Source organism: Marmota marmota, unplaced genomic scaffold (assembly GCF_001458135.2).
Source record: "Marmota marmota marmota unplaced genomic scaffold, marMar, whole genome shotgun sequence".
In the NCBI taxonomy this organism is placed as follows: domain Eukaryota; kingdom Metazoa; phylum Chordata; class Mammalia; order Rodentia; family Sciuridae; genus Marmota; species Marmota marmota.
Genome location: NW_026000241.1, coordinates 6,616,663 through 6,637,862, shown reverse-complemented (window position 1 = coordinate 6,637,862; position 21,200 = coordinate 6,616,663). Strand labels below are relative to the sequence as shown.

The following is a 21,200-nucleotide window of genomic DNA, read 5'->3' as shown; positions in this document are numbered from 1 at the left end:
TGGTAGTGGTCGGCTGGGCGAACAGGAGAAAGGGTCAGGGGAAGTGGGGGAGGGGGGAGGGGGAGAGGACAGGAGGGGGCTGGGCTGCGCCTCCAAGGTCCTCAGATGGCCCAGACAGTGTGTGACAACCAGCCCAGACACAGGCCACCGGGATGGGGACGTCTGGGCGAGGGCATTCAGCACCCCCCAGGCCTGAGCCCTGCAGACAGGGACATCGACCAGGCCTGCCCCCAGGAGCCCCGTGCCGAGGGTCTTGGGGGGTCCCCAACTTCCCCACGGCAAACACGCTCCCCCCCCCCAGCCCCCGCAGGCGGCAGTGAGGATTTGCACCTGGAGAAGGAGACAAAGCCCTTTCACTGTCCCCGGCCACTCGGGGCGCCCGAGTCTGTCTGTGAGGCCATTGGTGCCCGAGGCCGCCTCCGGAGGCTGCCCCATAGTCTGGGGCAGAGGCTGAGGCCACAGAGAAGAAAGGAGCTTTGTCCCGACTTCTGGGTGCAGACGCTGTGAGGGGGCGGGGAGGTCAAAGGTCAACAGTCTAGACAGGCTGCCAGGAGAGGGGGTGTGGGGCTGGATCTCCTGCAGCCCCTCCAGCCCTGGCCCCCAGGGTGGGGCGCAGGCGCCAGAGCCACACACCAGGTGGCCCTGCTCCTAGGACAAACAGCCCCCCTGCCTCGGAGCAGACCCTGGCTGTTCTAGACGTTTCCACGCCAGCAAAGAAGAGAGCAGGGGATTTCCCTTCGATGAAACTATTGCAATGTGACATTTTCCCTTTATTTTCTTTTTGTTTTTTTGGTCCTGGAGATTGAACCCGGTGGCCTTAACCACTGAGCCACATCCCCAGCCCTTTTTGAGACAGGGTCTTGCCAAGTTGCTAAGGGCCTCACTAAGCTGCTGAGGCCAGCCTTGAACTTGTGATCCTCCTGCCTCAGCTTCCTGAGTTACTGGAATCACAAGCTCGTGCCACCCCGTGCCTGGCACAACATGACATTTTCTTAAAAAATCTGTCACTGACTGGGAATTCATGACTCAGCCCTCCTTCCCCTGGCCAGCCCTGCGTGAGTGGCCTCGGGGACCTTGTGTGCTCCAGTCCTTGACCCGGCAGGTCGCCAGTTGTCACCAGGTGACCCCAAGCTCAGTCCACTGGTCAGACTTCCCCTTGCCCTTCTCCCCTCCCACCCCCCAGTCTCACTTCCTTCTCAGGCTACAGCCCTGCACACGCCACCCACCTCCTCCCCAGGCCCCCAGGGCTGCAGGAGACACAGAGGTCACAGGCTGTGGCATCTGTGAAAAAGGAGCCATCATCAGGTCCATGCCTGCTCACCGTCCCCTCCTCAGCACCCCAGGGGCTCCCCGGCTGCTTCCCACAGACCTGCCCAATGTCACCTCCCTCCTCCCCCAGCTGTCCGCCACGTCCCCAGCCTGACTCTCCACCATGAACACTGTCACCGCCTTCCCCACCTCAGACCGACCGTCTGCCAGCTCCCCGGGTCTGAAGATGAGGGGGGACAGGGAGACTCGGTCCTCCCTTCTCACACAGGGACGTTTTTAGGCCAAGACCCACCAACACAGACAGACAGACAGACAGACAGACCATGGAGCGAGCGATGAGTTCCACCCAACAGAAATGTCACAAAACGTCAACCCCTGAGGAAATAAAAGCTGGCAGGACGTGAGTGACGGGTTTAATGGCATCTGATGACGTGAGAGCCGCCCCGCGCTGCGCATGGCAGGGGCAGCTCCTGAGGAAGGCAGGACAGCGACGTGCCGGACGTCACACCTCTGAGGGGCGGAGCCACACAGGACCAGAAACACAGGGAGGGACGGGGACCAGACATGGAAACCTCTGGGCAGGTGCCCAGAGAGCCCAGGACGGCCCCTCCCTCCCCGTCACGCTGGGGCCTCTGGGGGACAGAGATGGCCCGACGGACAGAGCTTGGGGTCGGTCTGAATGAGATCCCAGGGCCCCACGTCCCGAGAGCCCCATGTTCTTCTGCCACAGAAGCCGGCCGAGCACGTGGCTCTCCACAGACCCCGTGCTCAGGCTGGGGTCTTGGGGGACAGTGCCCAACAGAGCCAGGGCTGGCATGGAGGCGGCAGGGTCCCAATCACCTTAACCTGCCAGCCACAGTCCAGCCCGCTGCCCAGAGCAGAGCCGGGTCACACAACCATGCTGCTGGCCTCCCAGGGAGAGCCAGGGCTCAGGACACTGTGGCCAAGACCAGCGCCAGGTCCCAGAGGACCAGCGCCAGGTCCCAGAGGACCAGCGCCAGGTCCCAGATGGCCACACGACCATGCGGCAGGTCCGCGAGGCCCCACCGACCTGGGAACGGGAGGGAAGGGGAAGGGAGTCAGAAGGCCCACCCAGCCGGACACAAGCAGGACTCATCCAGGGACAGGGTCCAGCGCGCGCCTTCCCAGGGCAACAGGGAAACCTCGTCCCCAGAGAAAAGCCGATGGTTCCCCAGACGCCGTCCTCCTCCCTTGGTGGCACTGCTACAGGAGGACGCTCTCTCCTGACAGGCCTCATGGTCGGGCTGAGCGGAGCCACCTGCTGAGGGAGGCCGCCAAGTTCAGAGTGGGCAGGGAGCGAGGTAGAGTGACTCCCGAGTCCTGGGGACATCCCAGAGACCACTCACATGAAGCCCACCGGGGCCCGCCAGCCCCTGCAGGGACACGCGGGGACACTCCAGGACGCCAGCTCCAGGCCCCAAGCCCAGATGCCCAGCGAGGCAGTGGCTACTTTAGGTGTCAAAGGATCCCCAGCGGCTCAGAGCAGCTGTCCCACGGGCACACGGCTCTGGTGTCAAGGGACCAGGCCCCTGTGGCTGCACTGTGGCCTGGCCACTGTTGTCCCAACACAAAGACAAGAGTTAAGTCCAGTTTTGGAGGCCAGAGGCCAAAGAGGCCACACCCTGGGAAAAAGAAAAGGCCCATCTGTCCTCGGCTGAGCCAAGGGTTAGCAATCGCTCTCGGCTCCCAGCTCACACGACTGTCCTCAAAAAGAGAAAAGAAAACCAGCCACATCCCAGGGCAGTCTCATCTGGGGCCACCCAAGCTTTGGGGACAGTTTTCGGCTGAGACTCTTCATGAGACTTAAATTTGAGACAAACCAGCCAGGGGCCAGGGGCTCGCTCTCCTCCACCCACAGACGTGGAAGGCAGATGAGCAGGCGGCCCGGCTGGAGGTCACAGAGCACGGGCCACCTGACCAAGATTCTCTGGACGTCTGGGCCCACCGGTTGACCTCCTGGCTGTGGCGGCTGTGTCCCCCAGTGCACAGGGGAACAGGAGAAGTCCCAGCCTCTGCTTCAAGTCCACCGGAGCTTCTGCAGAGAGAGAGGAGCTGGGTGACCCGGGACGACGGCTTGTCTTCCTGGCCAGGCTCCTGAGGGAGGACGTCCCTCTTGGGGCCCAACGGGAGGAGGTCTTGGGAGGCCTGCGGCTCTCAGTGTTTGTGGCAGTAGTTGATTTTCTCTTCTGACTGCTCCAGGAGGTCCAGCATCTCCTCGATGATGGCCCGCAGCGCCCTGCCCAGCTGGTCGGCATTGTAGGGCTTGCCCAGCGGGGGCACGTGGACGAAGGCCGACCGGCCGTGGCTCTGGTACAGGGAGGTGTAGTAGGTGAAGTCACACAGGTACCTGACCCACAGGACACGGGAGGAAGGACAAACCAGGTCAGCCCGTCAACACGCAGGTGGCCGAGCATGCGACCTGCGGGAAGACGCCCCGGGCACACAGCGATCTGCCAAATGGGAGACCACTGCCCCCTCCCCAACGGGCAAGCACGGAAAACCCGGCTACTCCAAGTAGAGAGAAGTGGGCAGGGTTGTCCCCCAGGGAAGGCGAGTGGACGGGCTAGTGAAATTGTAACCGTGTGGACTTTTCAACCTGGCATTTCCAGGTTCGAGAATCTCCTCTTGGGAAACATCCGCACGAGGGTTCAGGAGAGCAAAAACAAGGACCTTCACGGTTACGTAAAAAAGCAGAAAAACTGACGGAGGGGGCTTGAGGGACTTGGGTTCTCCCGCCCAGTGGAATACTATGAAGTCGTCCACAAGGAAAGCAGCAGAGCGGGGTGGGGGTGGGGGTGACGGAGAACCCGCTGAGATGCATGTTGGCTGCCTCCAAATGGAAACTGGGGAAGGGGATTCCCAGGGAGATGCTTGTGATGTGCCCTACCCACGTGAAAACAAAGCAAAGCCAGATGAAGTCCTAGACCTGGTCCAAGCCCCATGTATAACACCGCCCAGGGATTCTCAAGACCCTCCACAGAGTGGGTAGTATTTGCACAAAACCTTCACACGTCCTCCCGGGGTCTTCAAGTCCTCTTTAGAAGACTTAGAATATCTGATACAAGGGAGTTACTATGGGGTCATCGTTATCCTGGAATGATGACCAGGAAAAGCACCGGTCAGCACACACGCACCCGTGCACAGACATGTGCAGCATCAACCCTCCAACTCAGAGGCCGACAGTGGCAACTAGTTCTGTGCTTCGTGTGTGTTGAGTGCCCCATCCAAAAAGGCCAAAGCCGACAGACTGGGCTTGCCAGTACCAGCCTCAGCCAGCCAGGGAGACCCCCTCACACCCACCACAGGGCCCCCAGCGCCCTACCTGCCGGCATCCTGTGAGATGGTCACTGTCACATCCAGACCCAGCGTGGTGACCCTCTTGCACACAGCATCCATGTCAATGATGGAGTCGATGCTCTCAGGCCCGTCCTCCACGCAGCACTGAGAGCCAGGACAGAAGCGGCAGTTGTCCAGTCCCTTGTAGCCCTTGTTGTGTCCACATTTCTCCAGTGTGACTGTGGTCGCCATGCCCGATACCCCCACATGCACCACCAGCTGCAGATAAATGGGTAGGGCTTAACATAGCCTGGCCGCGGGACTGGGGGTGACCCCGGGCCAAAGAGAACAGCAAACCCCCCCACCCCCGCTCTGCCTGGGGTACATGGCTCCTGACTTCTTGCTGCTGGAATAGACCCTGCAGTCACTCTCACAGAAAAGGTTACCAAGCAAAACATGCAAGGGAATGAACACTCAAGGGTACTTATGGCTGCTTTGTGTGCCCTTACAAACATTGCAAACAACCTAATTAGCCATTACTGAGTGGAGGATAAATAAACAATGAAACATTATGCAGCTGTTAAAATGCCCAAGGCAGTTTTAAATAGAATAATCCTCAAGACCTGTTGCCAAGTGCAAAAGGCAAGGCATAGCTTCCAGGCATCTAGTCTGAAAGGTATCCAAGATGTGAGGAAGACGGTCACTTTCTCTTTATAACTAACTTTATTTTACACTTAAATTTGGGTTGTTTAGAAAAGTGAGATTCAAATCTGGGTGCCACCTCCCCCAAAACCCCCCAAACCCCAAAGAAAATGAAAGCAAGAAAAAGCCCAGAAACAAGTATGCCCAGTAGGAACAGAACAGCTCCACAAATGACCCAAAATTCCCCAGCCATGAGGCTAATAATGCCAGATGTAGCCCCAGAGACTCAGGAGGCTGAGGCTAGAGGATCGCAAGTTTGAGGCCAGCCTTGACAACTTAACAAGACTCTGTCTCTAATCAACTAAAACAGGGCCAGGGATATAGCTCAGAGGTGCAGCAGGGTCTATCCTCGGTGCCACAAAAACTAAAATGTAGGCTGAAAAGAATAAAATAAAATAAAATGAATAATTCATAAAATAAAGTTTAGGCTGAAGAACCTGCTGTTTCTTCTGGTAGCTACCCATGGCCACAAGTGCCTTCTGGGCACGGGATATGTATGACTCAAGATTGAACTGTGTCCTTTGTGGAAAATGTAGTCCAAGTACGGAAAACCGGCACAAAAGACTGTAAAATATCTCACCAGTAACTTTTCCCCTAAAGGATGGGGGTGTGGCTCAGGGACTCGGCACTTGCCTAGCACACAGGAGGTCCAGGGTCCAGTCCCAGCACCACAAAAAAAAAAATAAATAAAAAACAAAAAAAGGCCGTGGGAAGGCCACCCACGCCACCTGGGATACAGACGTGCACTCCAGGATGTTTACACAGTGACAAAATCACCTGACCCATCTCTTAAAATATATCCCCACATTAAGCAACACAGAAACATGTGACTGTAACTTGCTTTTATTTGTTAAACTGGATGAAGAAGATTACCTAAATGTAACAGGAGGGGAAAGCATCTATGGAACCCCTGGTCCACAAGCTTCCAGGACCCCCTCTCCAAGACAAAAAAAATTCCACCTGAGACCAGTGAAGAGGCCTCCTTGGAAAGGGAGATGCCTGCCAGGTACAGTGGCGCTCATCTGCAATCCCAGAGACTCGGAGGCTGAGGCAGGAGGATTGCCAAGTTCAAGGCCAGCCTCCACAACTTCCCCTGACTCAAAAAATAAAAAAAGGGCTGAAAGCGTGGCTCAGTGGTACAGCAATGGCCTAGATTTTGGGATGCCTGGGTTCCATTCCAGCATTGGCAACAAAAATAAATAAATAGATAAATAAATAAATAAACAAATTAAAAAGGAAGACCCTCTGGCCCGCTCTGGAGCCCCTAAAGGAGGCACGAGGGACGACAGGAGGCCTAGGACCCCACTTCCCACCAGCACCAGCCAGCTAGGCTCCGCTCACCATCCTGGCTGGGCCGCACAACCCGTGATGGGAGGCCAGGACTGCTGCCCCCTGGACTTCTTTCCCGCCCCAGGTGGTCTGGAGAGAGCCGAGGTCACCCTCGGCTGCGGGAGTGGACACGTGACCCAGGCTTGGCAAATCAGAGTAGGCCTCTCCTCCTCCAGCACAGTGATTGGCTCAAGGGCCAGCACGTGACCCCAGCTAGCCAATCAGGATCAACCGTGGACCTTGGGGAAATACTGGGGGGACGGTTCTCTTCCTGTCCAGGGGCTAAAATGCGAGGTCACCCAGCTGCCGCCACCTGTACCCCCAGAGGCGCTTCCCAGCGCAGAGCAGAGCGCAGCTGAGGCCAGCAGGATGCGGACAGCGCTGCGGGACACGAATCGACCTCCCCTGAAGCACACACGCTTTTCTGTTCAAATCACGTCGAGAGGGGCTTGGGCACTCTGTCATTTATGGGTTTTTTTGGTGCTGGACATTGAAGCCTGGGGTCTTAACCCCCGAGCCACGGCCTCAGCCCTCTTAATTTTTTTTTATTTTAAAATAGGGTTTTGTAAGTTGCCGAGGCTGACCTTGAACTTGTGATCCTCCTGCCTCAGCCTCCGGGTGTGCCACCTGCCCGGCTTTCTATTTTGGGGGGTCCTGGGGGTGAACCAGGGCTGTGCACGCGGGCACCTGCCCTGCCACTGAGCTGCACGACCTGACCCCGCAGCTCCTGAAGGTCACTTGTAACCAAACCCAAATCCTCACTGAGGGACAGAACCAGGCTGTGAGGTCCTAAAGACAGCGCTCCTCCCTCACAGAGACCAGAAAAGCAGGTCCCTTTTGAGGCGGGGGCTCTGGCACTGGCCATGATGGAAGGAGGCGGGCCACACAGCGTCCCTGGGTGTGGTGGAGCCCCGGGAAGCCCCGCCCTCCTCACCTGGGGACTGTGCTTCTCCCACAGGGCGGGGATGAGCCTCTGCACCGTTTTGTACTCAACCGGAATCTCGTACACGTGCAGGTCCACGCTGTCACCAAGACCCAGCTTCTCCAGCTCCTGGAGGAGAACAGAGGGAGGCTCGTGATACCAGCAAGGAGAATGCGCTCCTGGGGACAGCCTTGTTTGTCCTCAGGACACAGGCAACTGCCCTGACCGCTCCCGTGGAACAGGCAGAGACATGTTTTGTGTCCCATGGCTGCTCCTCCCCTCTGTCACCACATCTCCAAGGAAGGTGGCATGATTGTCGTTGGAGCCAGGCTCCTGGGTTTGAACCTCGCCTGTGTGACCTTAGGCAAGATGCTTAACCTCTCTGAGCCTCAGTTTCCAAATCTGTAAAATGGGAGTAATAAAGTCCTTCCCTTGCAGGGGAGTTGTTAAGAATTAAATGGGCCAATTGACACAGTTCCAAGCAATGCCAGGCACATTTTAAGTGTTCAAATAATGTTAGTTGCCATTACTAATATGGTTTTATTGTTGTTGCTGTTTTGGTTCAGGGGATGGAACCCAGGGCTTCACATATGCTAGGGAAATGCTCCACCCCTGAGCTACATCCCCAGTCCCCCTTTGTTGTTCTGGATAAAAATTATTTTTAGACTTGGTGCGTGGTAAGGAGCAAGTTCTCAAAATGTACATTTGCAGATGGACTCCACTCTTTAGGGAGCTTCCAATCATCTCAGGCTTGCGATGAAAAGGTCACAGGGATCACCAGGCACAGTGTGTATGCCTGTAATCCCAGGGCCTGGGGAGGCTGAGGCAGAAGGACCTGAAGTTCAAGGTTAGGCGCAGAAATTTAGACACTAAGTAACTTAGCAAGACTCTGCCTCAGAACAAAAAAAGAGTTTGAGGCCAGGCCTGGTGGTGCATGCCTGTAATCCCAGAGGCTGAGACAGGAGGATCACGAGTTCAAAGCCAGCCTTAGCAATTTAGCGAGGCGCTAAGCAACTCAGTGAGATCCTGTCTCTAGATAAAATACAAAATAGGTCTGGGGAGGTGGCTCAGTGGTTGAGTGCCCTTGAGTTTAATCCCTGGTACCCACTCTCCCAAAAGAGTTTGAGGATCGAGAGACGGAGCAGGTGTGGTGCCTGCAGCTGCAGTCTTGGGCCTCCCTGCCTCCACTGCTTTCTACACCATCAAACCCTGATTCCCGTGCCTGCTCCCACCACAGCTGCTTGCAGTGGGGTGACATCCTGATAGCCGCATGGGGCCTGCCTCACCTGCTGTGCACCAGCTTAGCCACACTGTGCACTGTAGTGTGGCTTGATCCCCGTGATACAGGGCTGGCTGGGATCCAGGACTGCCGCCGCCCAGCGTCATGACAGGGGACCATTAGCCCAGAGAAGATCTGTATTAGTCCATTTTCTATTACTATAACAAAATGCCTGAGGCTGGGTTACTTTATAAGAAAGGGGGTTTATTTAGCTCACTGTTGTGAAGCTTGAGGTCCTGGCTCAGGCTTTGGCTGAGCTCTGGTGGGGATCTCAGGGGTAGAAGCAGGTGAGAGAGGGGGAGGTTACACGGCAAAGCAGGACACCAGACGGCAGTTAGGGGTCAGGCTCAAACCCGGGGGGGCTCTACCACCAAGCTCCATTCCCAGCCCTTATATGATTTGAGACCAGGGCTCACTAGTTGCCCAGGCTGGACTTGGACTGAGATCCTCCTGCCTCGGCCTCCCAAGTAGCAGGGATGACAGGCCTGAGCCACTGGCCTGGTTCGGCTCACCCTTCTCTGGAGGACCAGCCAGGGTCCCTGAAACTGCCTGGGCTCCTTGTGCAGGGAGCGAGCCGGGCGGCCCACCCTCCCCACTGGGCCCCTCCTCTTACCGTCCCACCAACTCTCTCTCTCTCTCTTTTTTTTTTTTTTTCCGGTACTGGGGTGGAAGCCAGGGCCTTGTGCCTGCTAAACCCCCGCCCCTGCCCTCCACAGGCCACACCCAGGACCAAGCCTCCAACCCGTGAACCTGGGGACACACTACAACCATGTCCCAACCTCGGCAAGATCCAAGTCCCAAAGAGGAAACGCGGGTCCACCCTGTGTGCACAGCTCTCCTGCCAGCGGCGGGTCCAAGCTGGTGTCCAGCCTCCTGCGGTAGGACCCTTCTTGTCATCAGAAGTCACCAGCTGCACTGCCACACAGCGGGCGAGGCCGCCGGCCACACAGAGACCCTTCTCCGAGGTTTCTCAGATGCACCCAAGTTTTCTGTGGCAAAGGGATTTGGAGACCTAGACCCCACCATGGCCACCAACAACCCCAACCCCGTGCAGCCCCGGCCCTGCTCCGGGGGATCCAGAATCGCTCGAGGATGGGGAGGCACTGAGCGCGGGCTGCGCACGCGGGGAGGGAGCCGGGGCCACCCCAGCACCCACCGCACAACATGGTGATGATGGTGATGGTGATGAAGAAGTAGATGACATCACATTCCTTCCCAGCTCCAGCCTTGTCCCAAATTAAATTGCAACTCCCCGCGGTGGCCCTGGTGCCTGCAGGGGGCGCTCCTGTCATCTCCCCGTCCTGCTCTCCCTCTGCCCCCTGCCTCTGGCACCCCTGCAGCCACAAGGCCCTCCTGGCCAGGGCCCTGCCTCTCCCCACACCTGTGACACTGCTGCATGCCCCGCCCCAGCTTGCTGCCTCCGGGGAAGCCCTTCCTGAGTCTCAGGCCCCTTGCCACTCTCCCAGTCCCTTCCCGTGGGAAGGCTCCCTCACACAGCAAGTGCTTGCTATGCGGCTGAGGAACCTCGTGGCTCAAGTTTGGACTGATGGCAACAGGACTGTGTGGCCCTGGGCATGTCCCCAGACCTCCTGCAGGAGCCTTACCTGCCTCAACTGTAAGTAGGGGCTGGCTGCGACCTCGCTCTCCATTTCATCCTTTGCCACATTTAAAGTGAGCTTCTGACCGTTCACAATCGTCAAATGGTAGAAACAACCCAAATGCCCGTCAACAGAGGGAGGATAAATGAAATGCGGCCTGTTAACCTGGTGGAACATTATGCAGCCATGAATAGGAATAGAGCTGGATGAACCTCCAAGACCATCCTGAGTAAAGAAGCCAGTCAGCACAGGAAACAGCACGTCCAGTTCCACTCATAGAAATGGGCAGAACAGACATCCATAGACAGAAGGCAGAGCAGTGGCTGCCAAGGGCTGGGGGTGGGAGTAGCAAGTGATGGCTATTTGGGATGGGGTAATGGAATGTTCTGGAAAAGATAAGGTGATGGTTATGCTATTGGATGAATATGCCAAGTGCTGATGCATTGTATGCTACCTACCTGTTTTTTGCAGTACTGGGGATTGAGCCCAGGGTCACGTACATGCTAGGCTAGACACGTGCTCTGATCCTAAGCTTCACCCCAACCGTCAAAATGATGACTAATTTTATGTTATGTGAATCTCACCTCAATTTAAGAAGAGGAAGAAGAAACAGTTCTTAACGGCAAGGTTGGCAGAGGGTAGCAATAAGGGGCATGGCCTCTATAGAGTAGATGATCAACTTGGTTCCTTCCTTCCCCCACTGATCGGCTGGGTGTTGCTGGACAAGTTGCTCGCCCTCTCTGTGCCTCAGTGCTCTCATTTGTAAATGTGGTTAACAGTAGTGCCCACTGCACAGAGAGAAAAAAATAACAGAAACGAAGGGCAAGTACCTAGATCCAAGCTAGCTCGGGGTTTTAACACACCAGTGGGCTTCCTTTAAGAAAACCTGGGGACTGGGGTGTGGCTCAGTGGTACAGCATGTGCTTGGCCTGCATGAGGCCCTGGGTTCCATCCCCAGCAAGTCAAGAAAAAAACAAAAATGAAAGCCACTCTGGCTAAGGTACAGCAATCAGATGAACCCTCTTGTCTGGAATATCTAGGGGGAAAAAAAAAAACAGACAAAATATATAAATTTATATTCTTCTCGTCAGGCCTCCCGAGACAATATAGTGGAGCACCTGTTTACAGAGCACGCCGTTGGGTTAGGTATTCACTATGGTTTGGATGATTGTCTTCCAGGGACCCAGGTATTAAACCCTGGTGCTAGCTGGGTGCTGTGGCACACACTTGTCATCCCAGCAGCTCGGGAGGCTGAGGCAGGAGGATTGTGAGTTCAAAGCCAGCCTCAGCAACTCAGCGAGGCCCGCAGCGACTCAGTGAGACCCTGTCTCTAAATAAAACACAAAAAAGGGCTGGGGAGGTGGCTCAGTGGTGAAGCGCCCCTGGGTTCAATCGCTGGTACCAAAGGGAGAAAAACAGGGTGATGCCATTGGAGCTGGCAGAACCTCTAAGAGGCGGGGCCCCCTCTCTCTCCTTGGCCCTCTGGGCATGGTGAGGTAAGCAGCTCGGCTCAAGCCCTGCTCAAGCCCTGCTCTGCTCCTGCCCAAACGGCCTGTGTCACCAAGGCCCAAAGGCAGGGGGCTCATCAATCCTGGACTGAACCCTCCGAACTGGGAGCCAAAGTAAACCTTTTCCCTTTAGAAGCTGATGACCTCAGTATTTGCTCTAGAGACAGAAAGCTAACACGGTATCTGACATCTAGAGATGACCTCATCCACTCACGGAAAGGTCACAGCATTTCATAGAAGGCACCTGAGCACTCTGGGCTCTGGGATCCCAGGGGCCTTGGGATCAGCCCTCAGACACTAGGGGACAACTGCAGTTGTGTCTGTACAGCCAGAGAGAGAACCTCTTGCTGAAGGGGTGTGTGTATGTGTGTGTGTGTGTGTGTGTAGGAGCCCAGGAACGAAGGCTGTTCTGGTCCTGCTAACAAACCCAAAAAGGGTGAGGTCGTTTCCAAGTACCTCAGCTGTCTTCCAGACAGAAGCTCAGAGGTGGTCACAGGAAATCCAAGAGTACCCAGCATGTGGCAAGGAGAAGCTCACAGTGCCTGGCAGCAAATCAGAACTCACTAGGCACCAGGCGCGGTGGCGCGCGCCTGTCATCCCAGCAGCTCTGGAGGCTGAGGCAGGAGGATCGTGAGTTCAAAGCCAGCCTCAGCAATGGCGAGGCACTAAGCAACTCAGTGAGACCCTGTCTCTAAATAAAATGCAAAATAGGGCTGGGGACATGGCTCAGTGGTCGAGTGACCCTGAGTTCCACCCCTGATTCCCCCCAAAAAACAAAACAAAAACTCCAATAAGGAGAAAAAATGATCAATAGAAACAGGCTGAGAATTAGACAGTTGCCAAATTTCTTAAGAGCCTGACAGATTGTATGGTCCCCTCATCCCCACCCCACCCTGGGCCCTATCACCACACTCCAGAGGTGATCCTTTAAGACCCCCCTTCTAACTCATGCACAACTATCCAATTAATCACAGTATGGCGACCCTTTATCTTTTTTTTTTTTTTAAGAGAGAGAGAGAGAATTTCAATATTTATTTTTCAGTTCTTGGCGGACACAACATCTTTGTTTGTATGTGGTGCTGAGGATTGAACCCAGGCCGCACGCATGCCAGGTGAGCAGGCTACCACTTGAGCCACACCCCAAGCCCTGCCCTCCTAATCTACAAGGATATGTTCCAAGGACCCCTGTGGATGCCAAAATCTCCGATAATACCCAATTCCATCTTAACTAAGCACTTAATTCCTTTTCCATCCCCCCCTCCAGTGCCAAGGATAGAACTCAGGGCCTGGCACATACTAGGCAGCCTCTACCACTGAGCCACACCCCCAGCCCTTTTTTATTTTGAGACAGAATCTCACTCATTTGCCCAGGTTGGCCTCAAATTTGTAATCCTCCTCCCTCAGCCTCCCAAGTAGCTGGGATCACAGGCATGTGCCGCTGCTCTTGGCCTCCTTTCCTATTTTAACTAAATATATAGCACACACTGTGGCCATAACTTCTGCACCAGAACTGGCACGAGTTTCTTTTTCCTTCTCTACAATTTAAAGGGCAGAAAAGTCATTCTTTCCATAGATCAGAGCAAGCTCAATATCTGATTTCTTCTTTACTTATGAGCGAACTCTCATCTTTCCACTTCAGGCAGCACTTACAGCTTCTGTATGTCATATCTGAATTCTCAGAATCACTACTCTTATGCTTTGGGAGCACTATTAAGTTAATAAGGATCACACAAGCACAATGGTACCAGGGCAGGCCATCTGGTGACTCAGATGGCTACAAAATGACCAATGGGTGGGTAGCATATACACCGTGGATACATTGGGCAAAAAGCTGATTCACATTCCAGGTGGGATCAAGTAGGGCAACAAAAGATTCATCAACCTACTCAGAACAGTACACTTATTTGTGCCCCCTTATTTGTGGGCATTGCCGAATTTATTTTCACATCAATTACAAACTTCAGTAATTATTTTCTCCACTCTACAGTCTGTTTCAGAGATCCATCTGCATGTCTACACTGTCTGCTGCATGATATTCCACCTCAGAAACTGGCTCTTATGGATTCAACCATTTTCTTATGTTGGAACACTTAAGTGACTTCCACTTTTCTTCAACTGCACGCCATGCTGCAGTAAATGTACTTGTGCAAATTTCTCACACCCATGTGTGTGGCACAAATGCCAAGAAGCGGCATCACTGTCCTGCAAGATTAGTACATATTTGTTATCAAGAAATATTGTTGGAATCCCAGCTACTCAGGAGACTGAAGCAGAAGGATCACAGGTTTAAGGTTAGCCTAGGCCACATAGTGAGAACCTGCCTCAAAATTAAAAAAAAAAAAACAACAACAAAACTTAAGGTAGCTTAGTGGTAGAACACCCCTGGGTTCAATCCTCAACCCTGAAAGAATAAAAAGCAACTTGGGCTCTACTCTACTGAATGGGTTAATTCACTCATGTGACTAATGGATTAATGGGTCATTTACCAAGTGGGACTGCCCTAAGAGCTATGTGTGGTTGGATTCCCCCCTCTGCTACCTGTCTCTTGCCATGTGATGCCCTGCTGTGGCCTCAGAATTCTACCAGCAAGAAGACCACCCTTATTGATAAGACCTCTCAGCCTTGGAGGAGAACCATGAACCAAAATTAACCTCTTTTCTTTATAATGTATTCAGTCTGTGATATTGTGTTACAGCAACAGAAAATACATTAAGACAGAGACCCACTGATCTCTTCTCTCTCTTAAAAATAAATCAAATGTGCACCATGGTGGTGGATGTCTGTATTTCCACCTCTTGGGAGGCTGAGGCAGTAGGTCTGCAAGTTCAAGGCCAACCTGGGAAACACAGGGAGACCCTGTCTCAAATAAAAAATAAAAAGGGCTGGAGGGCCGGGGCCGGGGCTCAGTGGCAGAGCACTTGCCTAGCATGGGTGAGGCACTGGGCTTGATCCCCAGCACCACATAAAAATAAGCAAATAAAATAAAGGTATTGTGTCTAACTGCAACTGAAAAAAAAAAGGTGGGGGGCTGGAGAGGCAGCTCAGTGCTAGAAAGCTGGCCTGGAATGCAAAAGGCCCTGGGGCCCATCCTGGGCGGGGAGGGGGAGCAGTTTCTCTGTAGTAACCTGGAGGAATCTCCAGGTGTGAGCAGTGAGAGGGCGCCACCTTCTGGACAACGAAGGAACGGCCGCGGGCAGCGGCACGGGCTGTCCGTCTCTGCAGAAACTCACTTGGCACTTGGGCTCCTTCTCCTTGTGGCAGTTCTGGGGATTGAACCCAGGGAGCTCTACCGCTGAGACACATCCCCAGACCCCCCCTCCTTTTTTTTTAATCTTGAGACAGGGTCCCCCTGTGTTAGGTCTGGAACCTGCGATCCTCTCTTCAGCCTCCTGTGTAGCTGGGGTTGAGTTTGACGTTTGAACCAAGTCAGCCTTCCCAAGATCAGAAAGTAAACCCACCCACAGCCCCTCTCCTCCACACCTGATTCCTGCCCTTCCCCTCAAGGAGCTCAAGGTCATGTCTTGAGTCCCAGGCGACAGGTGCTGTTTTTAAAATCAGGACGGAAACCTGGATTGAAGAAAAGTAGCAAGACCGGACACGGTGGCCCATGCCTGTAATCCCAGGGGCCGGGAGGCTGAGGCAGGAAGATCTCGAGTTCAAAGCCAGCCTCAGCCACAGCAACAGCCTCACCCCTCCAAAAAAAGATATATAAAACCACCTAATTTTTAAATATTTGCCCTGTACATGATATATATATGTACATTCTTTTAATGTATATTTAAAAATTATTTTATAGCACTTCCCTCTTGCCCTCTGGCCCCCCAAAATATTTTCAAGATACTCCTTAGAAAACAAGTCATTTTTAAATTTTTAATATCTATATATATATATTTTTTTGCCCAGCCTGGCCTCCTGCCTCAGCCTCCCAAGACTCCAGGAGTGCCCCACAGTGTCATGGGATACTTTGTGGTCACAAAGGACAACAGGGGAACTTTTCAGGGAGAAATCCAGCAGATCCCACCTCAAGTCAGAGGATGAGATCAAAGGCACCAGTGACAAGACACAGTCACAGCTGGTGTCTCCTGATAGGACCCACCAAGGTCACACCCAGAAATGGAATTCTCACCCAGAAATGCAGCGCCTGAGGCCTGAGGCTAATTGTGAGGAAACAGTGACAAACCTGCAGCAGAGACAGTTCACACAGTGACTGGGCGCTTCTCACCACACATGTCAACACCCGAGACAGCAGGGAAGAGGGAGAGAGTGTGCAGAACAGAGGGGCTGAGGGAGGAGAGACGTGATCTGGAAGGTTCTCCCTGTGGAAGGCACTCCTAGGACAGTTGGCAAGATCCGAAAACAGGCTGCAGAGTTCAGAGCTGCACTGACATTAAATAAGTCTGAGCCTGATCAGGACCCTTTTAGGGCATTCACTATGAATTGCTTAGGGGCACGGGGTGGCATGTCAGCAGTGACCCTTCTGTGACTCAGAGAAAAATTCTTTTTAAAGAGAAAGAGCAAATGTAATAAAAGATTAACGTTTGGGGAAGCCAGGACGGAGCTCTGCTCCCAGATGAGAGGCACAACTTCAGGTCCCTGTTAGGAAGAGTGACATGGTGACAAGTTTATAAATGTTTCTCTGATTTTCATCAGAGTGAGAAAACAGTTATAACCTGACTTGCAAAAAAGAAAAAGAAAAGGAACCAACACAAAGACTCTCCCTCCAGCTCCCTGAAGCGCCACCAGCCAGAGCCCGGGTCAATCATCTACCAGGTTTGTTCTTGCTGTCCCTAAATCCTGTCAACCATGACCCTGTCCTCCCCTGCCTCCATCCTTTCTGCTCTCCTGTGGCCCTGGTGGAACTTTCTGGCAATGCAAAGCATTGTTAGGAGACAGGAATGAACAGGATCCGTGTCCCAGGCCGAGGACTTTAAAAACCACTTTTACGAGTTCAGAGCTTCAGTTGGGGACCTGTCCCTTCGCCAAGCGTGCTGCCCATGGCCTGGCCACCTGCAAGCCCAGCCAGCCCGTGGCTCGATTTAGTGGCACCACACTGACTGACAGGGTACAGGGGACTTGAAGGTAACCAACTCTGCAAATCTTCCCGGAGCCACCAGGACATATGACCTGCTGAGGCCAGATGCCCAGCTCAGGAAGCCAGACCTTCCTACCCATCCTCTCGTGACCTCTCTTCCTTCCAAGGAGTGGGCACGACATGCCCCATGACTTCACCCCCTGAATATCATCGCCACTGTGAGGCCACTGTGAGATGTTTCCCAAGCACCTGTGGACTCACCCACATTAATTTTTCTTTTTCTTTTTTTTTTTTTTGGTGCCAGTGATTGAACCCAAGGGTCCTTAATCACTTAATCCCTGAGCCACATCCCCAACTCTTTTTATTTTTATTTTTTAAATTTTGAGACAGGGTCTTGCTAGGTTGCTTACTGCCTCACTATATTAGTGAGGCTGGCCTCGAACCTGCAATCCTCCTGCCTTAGCCTCCAGAGCTGCTGGGATTACAGACACACACCATGACCCCTGACTCGCTTTGATGATTTGAGGCAGAAAATGAGGTAGCCTGGCAAAGGAGCCATGGAGAGAGTCGTCTTCCTGGCCTAATATTTGCTCCTCATGTCTCTGGATCCCACCCATGGCCACCCCCAAGTAGGAGGGAAAGTCTCATCTAAGAAAATCACCATCAAGGGGCTGGGATTGTGGCTCAGTGGTAGAGCGCTTGCCTAGCATATGGGAGGCCCTGGGTTCGATCCTCAGCACCACATAAAAATAAATAAATGAAATAAAGATATCTTGTCCAGTTACAAACAAAAAATAAATTAAAAAAAAAAAAAGAGAGAGAGACCCAGCATCAAGCCCTGTGGTGATGCATGCCGGTCCTACCAGCAGTTTGGGAGGGTGAGGCAGGAGGATGGAAAGTTCAAGGCCAGCCTCAGCAACTTAGTCCCTGAGACCCTGTCTCAAAAAATAAAAAGGGCTGGGGTGGGGCTGGGGGTAGAGCGCTTGTCTAGCCTGTGAGAGGTCCCGCGTTCCATTCCCAGCACCAAGACCAAAAAAGAACCCAGGATAGTAAAAAAATGTCACATATGGTAACCCTGCTTAGGATGGCACTCCCTCTGGTGCAGGCTGGGGAGTGACGGGTGAGGGGCGCTCCGAGTGAGTGGCTCGTCCCTGTCCCCAGCATCTTCTCATGCGCATTGTTCAAAAGGGGGAGAGCCCCGGGGTCTTCGCGTGGCTCCACGGGGAAGATCTGGATAAATTCTTTGCCTCTGGACGCATCCTCTTCCAACCCGGCAGGACAGGTCTCCTGGGGAGGCGGGGTGCAGCGCACCCGGAGTCCCGCAATCCTCGGCAGCGGCCCGGGCTTGGGCTGGGGCTTGGGCTGGGGCCCCCGTCTACCTGACAGGACCCCGCCGCACGCCGCGCCTGACCGATTCCCTTGACCCCACGACAAAGACCCTCTTTGTTCGCTGGTAATATCCTTAGCAGGTCTGTCTAGACTCACTGTGGCAGTAATTGTCCCGGGATGTCACCACGTTCTGTGACCCGCTCAGGCAAGGAATGCTACAGACAGCCCCAGCCTAGCGCTCCCTGGCCCTCCACACCCACCTGAGCCTCCCCAGAGACAGGCAGCCGGTGTCCCAGCCCATCACCCCATGTCTAGGGGAGCAGGGACACGTGAAGGGCACAGGCCCTCCTGCAGGAGGTGCTGGGGAGAGGGAGGGGTGTATCTCAGCCCCTGGGGAGGCTGAGGCAGGAGGATCACAAGTTTGGGGCCAGTCTGACAACTTGGACCCGTCTCAAAAAAAAAAAGTAGCTCCGAGGCTGAGCGCTCCTGGGTCCCATCCCCCGCACTGGGGTCAGCCACCATCCTGGGGAAATATTAAACCGGGAGCTTCCCCCCAACTCCCACTTCCCAAAGAGGCTGGTGGAAACAGTTCACTCTCAGTGGGGTGCAGCCCCCCTCCCCCAAGAGCATGAAGAAGGAAGAGTCAGGAGAGAGAAAGGGTGCAGCGGGGAGCCAAAGCCGGCAGCCTGTGTGTGGGGGGGTGCTCCTTCCACTCAGGGCCTCTTGGGCTTCTGAAAATTCAGTGAGGACACGAAGCAAGGGCAGCTGGCACCTTCAGGTGCAGGGGGACACACGTCCACTGTCGCCTGCCTGCAGCTGCTGTGGACACCAAGAACAGCCCAAGGCTTATCTTCTTGAAGGATGGAGCTGGCCATCCAAGCAAGGTGTCACCTTTTGTAACAGGCAAATCTGCCTTCATCCAGGGCAATGGAAAAGAACCCACGCCAGCTGCAAGCCACCCTGGGGACACGTCTCACAGATCCCGAGCAGCCACAGGTCACTAATGGTGCCAAGTTCTAAATCAGCAAAACCCACCAAGCAGCCAGCAAGTCAGCAGAGGGCTTAATACCTGGGCTGTGGGGCACAGCCGGGAAGGGATACAAGGGGCTTCTTGGAGCAAACATGGAAGAACGACAGAATGTTCTAGATCTTGATCCAGACTCAGGGGTGCATATACATAAGACTTCACTGATCCTACAGACAAGTGCCTCCAGTCTGTATGTTTTTAAAGGGAAGCAACCAGATCTGAGAAGACCAGCATCTTTTAATCCGGGGAATGGAGGAGAACCTCCTTATTTCATAAACTTCAGGAACAAAGTGGCACATGAAAAGTTCAGGTCTGGAGAGACGAGGAACCGAGCAGAAAGGGTCTTTCCCCCAGGGCCACAGGATGAAAAGCTGCCAGCCTCCACCAGGAGCCCCGAAGCTCAGAGGGATTTCCAAAGATTGTTTAATTGATTTTTCTTCTATTTAGATGCAGATCGCAGTGTCTGGGGCCCAGGAATTCAGACACTCGGCTTTGTGTCCACTCAGCCCCGTGAAGGCTCCTGTCTGAAACTTGTACAAAGCCAGACACACAAGTCTTCAGAAACACGCTGTTTCTTTTTGTCTGGGGCTCCGGGGAGCGGGTGCGCAAGACGGGCCTCGGACACGCTCCCATCTGCAGGGTCCCGGGACCCTGGCCCTCCATCCTGCTTGCAGAGTGGGGTGGGAAAACAAGGGGGGAAGCAGCCAAGACTCTGAGGTCTTGAGTAGGGGGTGATAAAATAGTGGGGAGGAGGCAGCTGGGGATCAACACCCTGAGAGTTCCATTTGGATTTCTCTCCAAATCCAGGAGTCTGGGCTGAGAAGCATGGAACACTTTAAATCAGGCAGCTAATGGGCTGATTTATATAAGGGGGAAACATGTCTCCCTTTCTCTCTAGTCATTGTTCCCGAGCTGCCTCCAAACGCCCCATATGGCACAGAAATGAGGACAATTCTGCAGGCTGGCACCCTGCTCGGGACACCAGGGAAGACACCCCCCTCCCTGCCTCCACTAGGCAGATTTTTTTTCCATTCCCAATTACTGGAAGGTGACAGTAAGGGTCATTGTACCCTCTCCTACAGGTTTAAGACACCTCCCCCAACCATGTCCCCATCTGGTCTCCCAAACCTTGGAGACACCTGACCAAACACCAGGGCCTCCTCAGGTTGGCCATCTGGAGACCAACCAGAATCCCCGTTTGTCTGAGTAAATGCAGACGATTTTTGATAAAAAGAGATGAAGGTTCCCTATATGGATGCTTCCTAGGTAAAGAGGGGCCCAGTCCCACTTATGCACCTGCGCTGTGGAAACAGGTAACCTTGACATCCGTGCCACGACCCCCCAGGACCCAGTATGTAGCTCCCAGCCAGAGCATGGGGGGACTTCTGAAGCCGTGCCACTCCTGTTTCCTCGTTGTGTGACCTCAGATAACTCCCTTGATCTCTTCCCCAGGCCTCAGTTTCTACATCCATAAAGTGGCCACAAGAATAACTGCAACTACTTTGCAGGGGGAATTGAGAGAATTCAAGAGAGCCGGGCAGAAAAAGGCACATTCAACGAATGTAAGCGGCGGCGGGGACTCAGTGAGGTGTGTGTATCAGCCTTGAATATTTCGAAGGAGACTTTCTTCAGGGCCAAGTATTTCTGGAGGAGCCCAGCTCCAGGCCCGACTCCTCCCCTCGGGATCTGAGTTACCTGGACTGCAATCCAGCTGGCGTTCACAGTGTGTTCCCCAAAAGGGCCGAACCCTGAAAAATAGTAAGAGCAACGAGTTACCGTAGAGCCGTCCTTCCCAGCCTGTCCCAGGACTTCTTTTGAATCCCAGCTCAGCGTCCCCCTCCTCTGCCTGTGTGCTTTCAAACGAAGTCCAGGAGTCCTGTCTTCACGTCCCCCCCCCCCCCCCCCCCC

At 54.1% G+C, this 21,200-nt stretch overlaps 1 protein-coding gene and 2 long non-coding RNA genes across 9 annotated transcripts in view; 2 read left to right on the top strand and 1 right to left on the bottom strand.

Moving 5' to 3' along the window:
* The window catches only part of LOC125613824, a 1,399-nt gene extending 575 nt beyond the window's left edge, over window positions 1-824 (top strand). The window contains exon 2 of the long non-coding RNA XR_007344419.1: window positions 53-824. This is a non-coding gene — a long non-coding RNA (uncharacterized LOC125613824). The remainder of the gene's footprint in view (window positions 1-52) is intronic.
* An 836-nt stretch (window positions 825-1,660) lies between these two features.
* Pgpep1 (pyroglutamyl-peptidase I) overlaps window positions 1,661-21,200 on the bottom strand; it is a 22,288-nt gene continuing 2,748 nt past the window's right edge. For 5 of the 7 annotated variants that reach the window (XM_015489262.2, XM_048795466.1, XM_015489264.2 and 2 more), the window contains 4 exons: window positions 20,988-21,040; window positions 7,532-7,648; window positions 4,613-4,845; window positions 1,661-3,637 (listed from right to left, as the gene is read on the bottom strand). In XM_015489262.2, the coding sequence (XP_015344748.2) occupies window positions 3,445-3,637; window positions 4,613-4,845; window positions 7,532-7,648; window positions 20,988-21,040 (596 nt within the window). In that variant the 3' untranslated portion in view covers window positions 1,661-3,444. Of the gene's footprint in view, window positions 3,638-4,612; window positions 4,846-7,531; window positions 7,649-10,980; window positions 11,177-20,987; window positions 21,041-21,200 lie in introns of those variants that run through there. The other 2 variants (XM_048795471.1, XM_048795467.1) reach the window with 2 other exon arrangements.
* LOC125613826 overlaps window positions 16,681-21,200 on the top strand; it is a 13,355-nt gene continuing 8,835 nt past the window's right edge. Inside the window, exons 1-2 of the long non-coding RNA XR_007344421.1 lie at window positions 16,681-16,812; window positions 18,903-18,907. This is a non-coding gene — a long non-coding RNA (uncharacterized LOC125613826). The remainder of the gene's footprint in view (window positions 16,813-18,902; window positions 18,908-21,200) is intronic.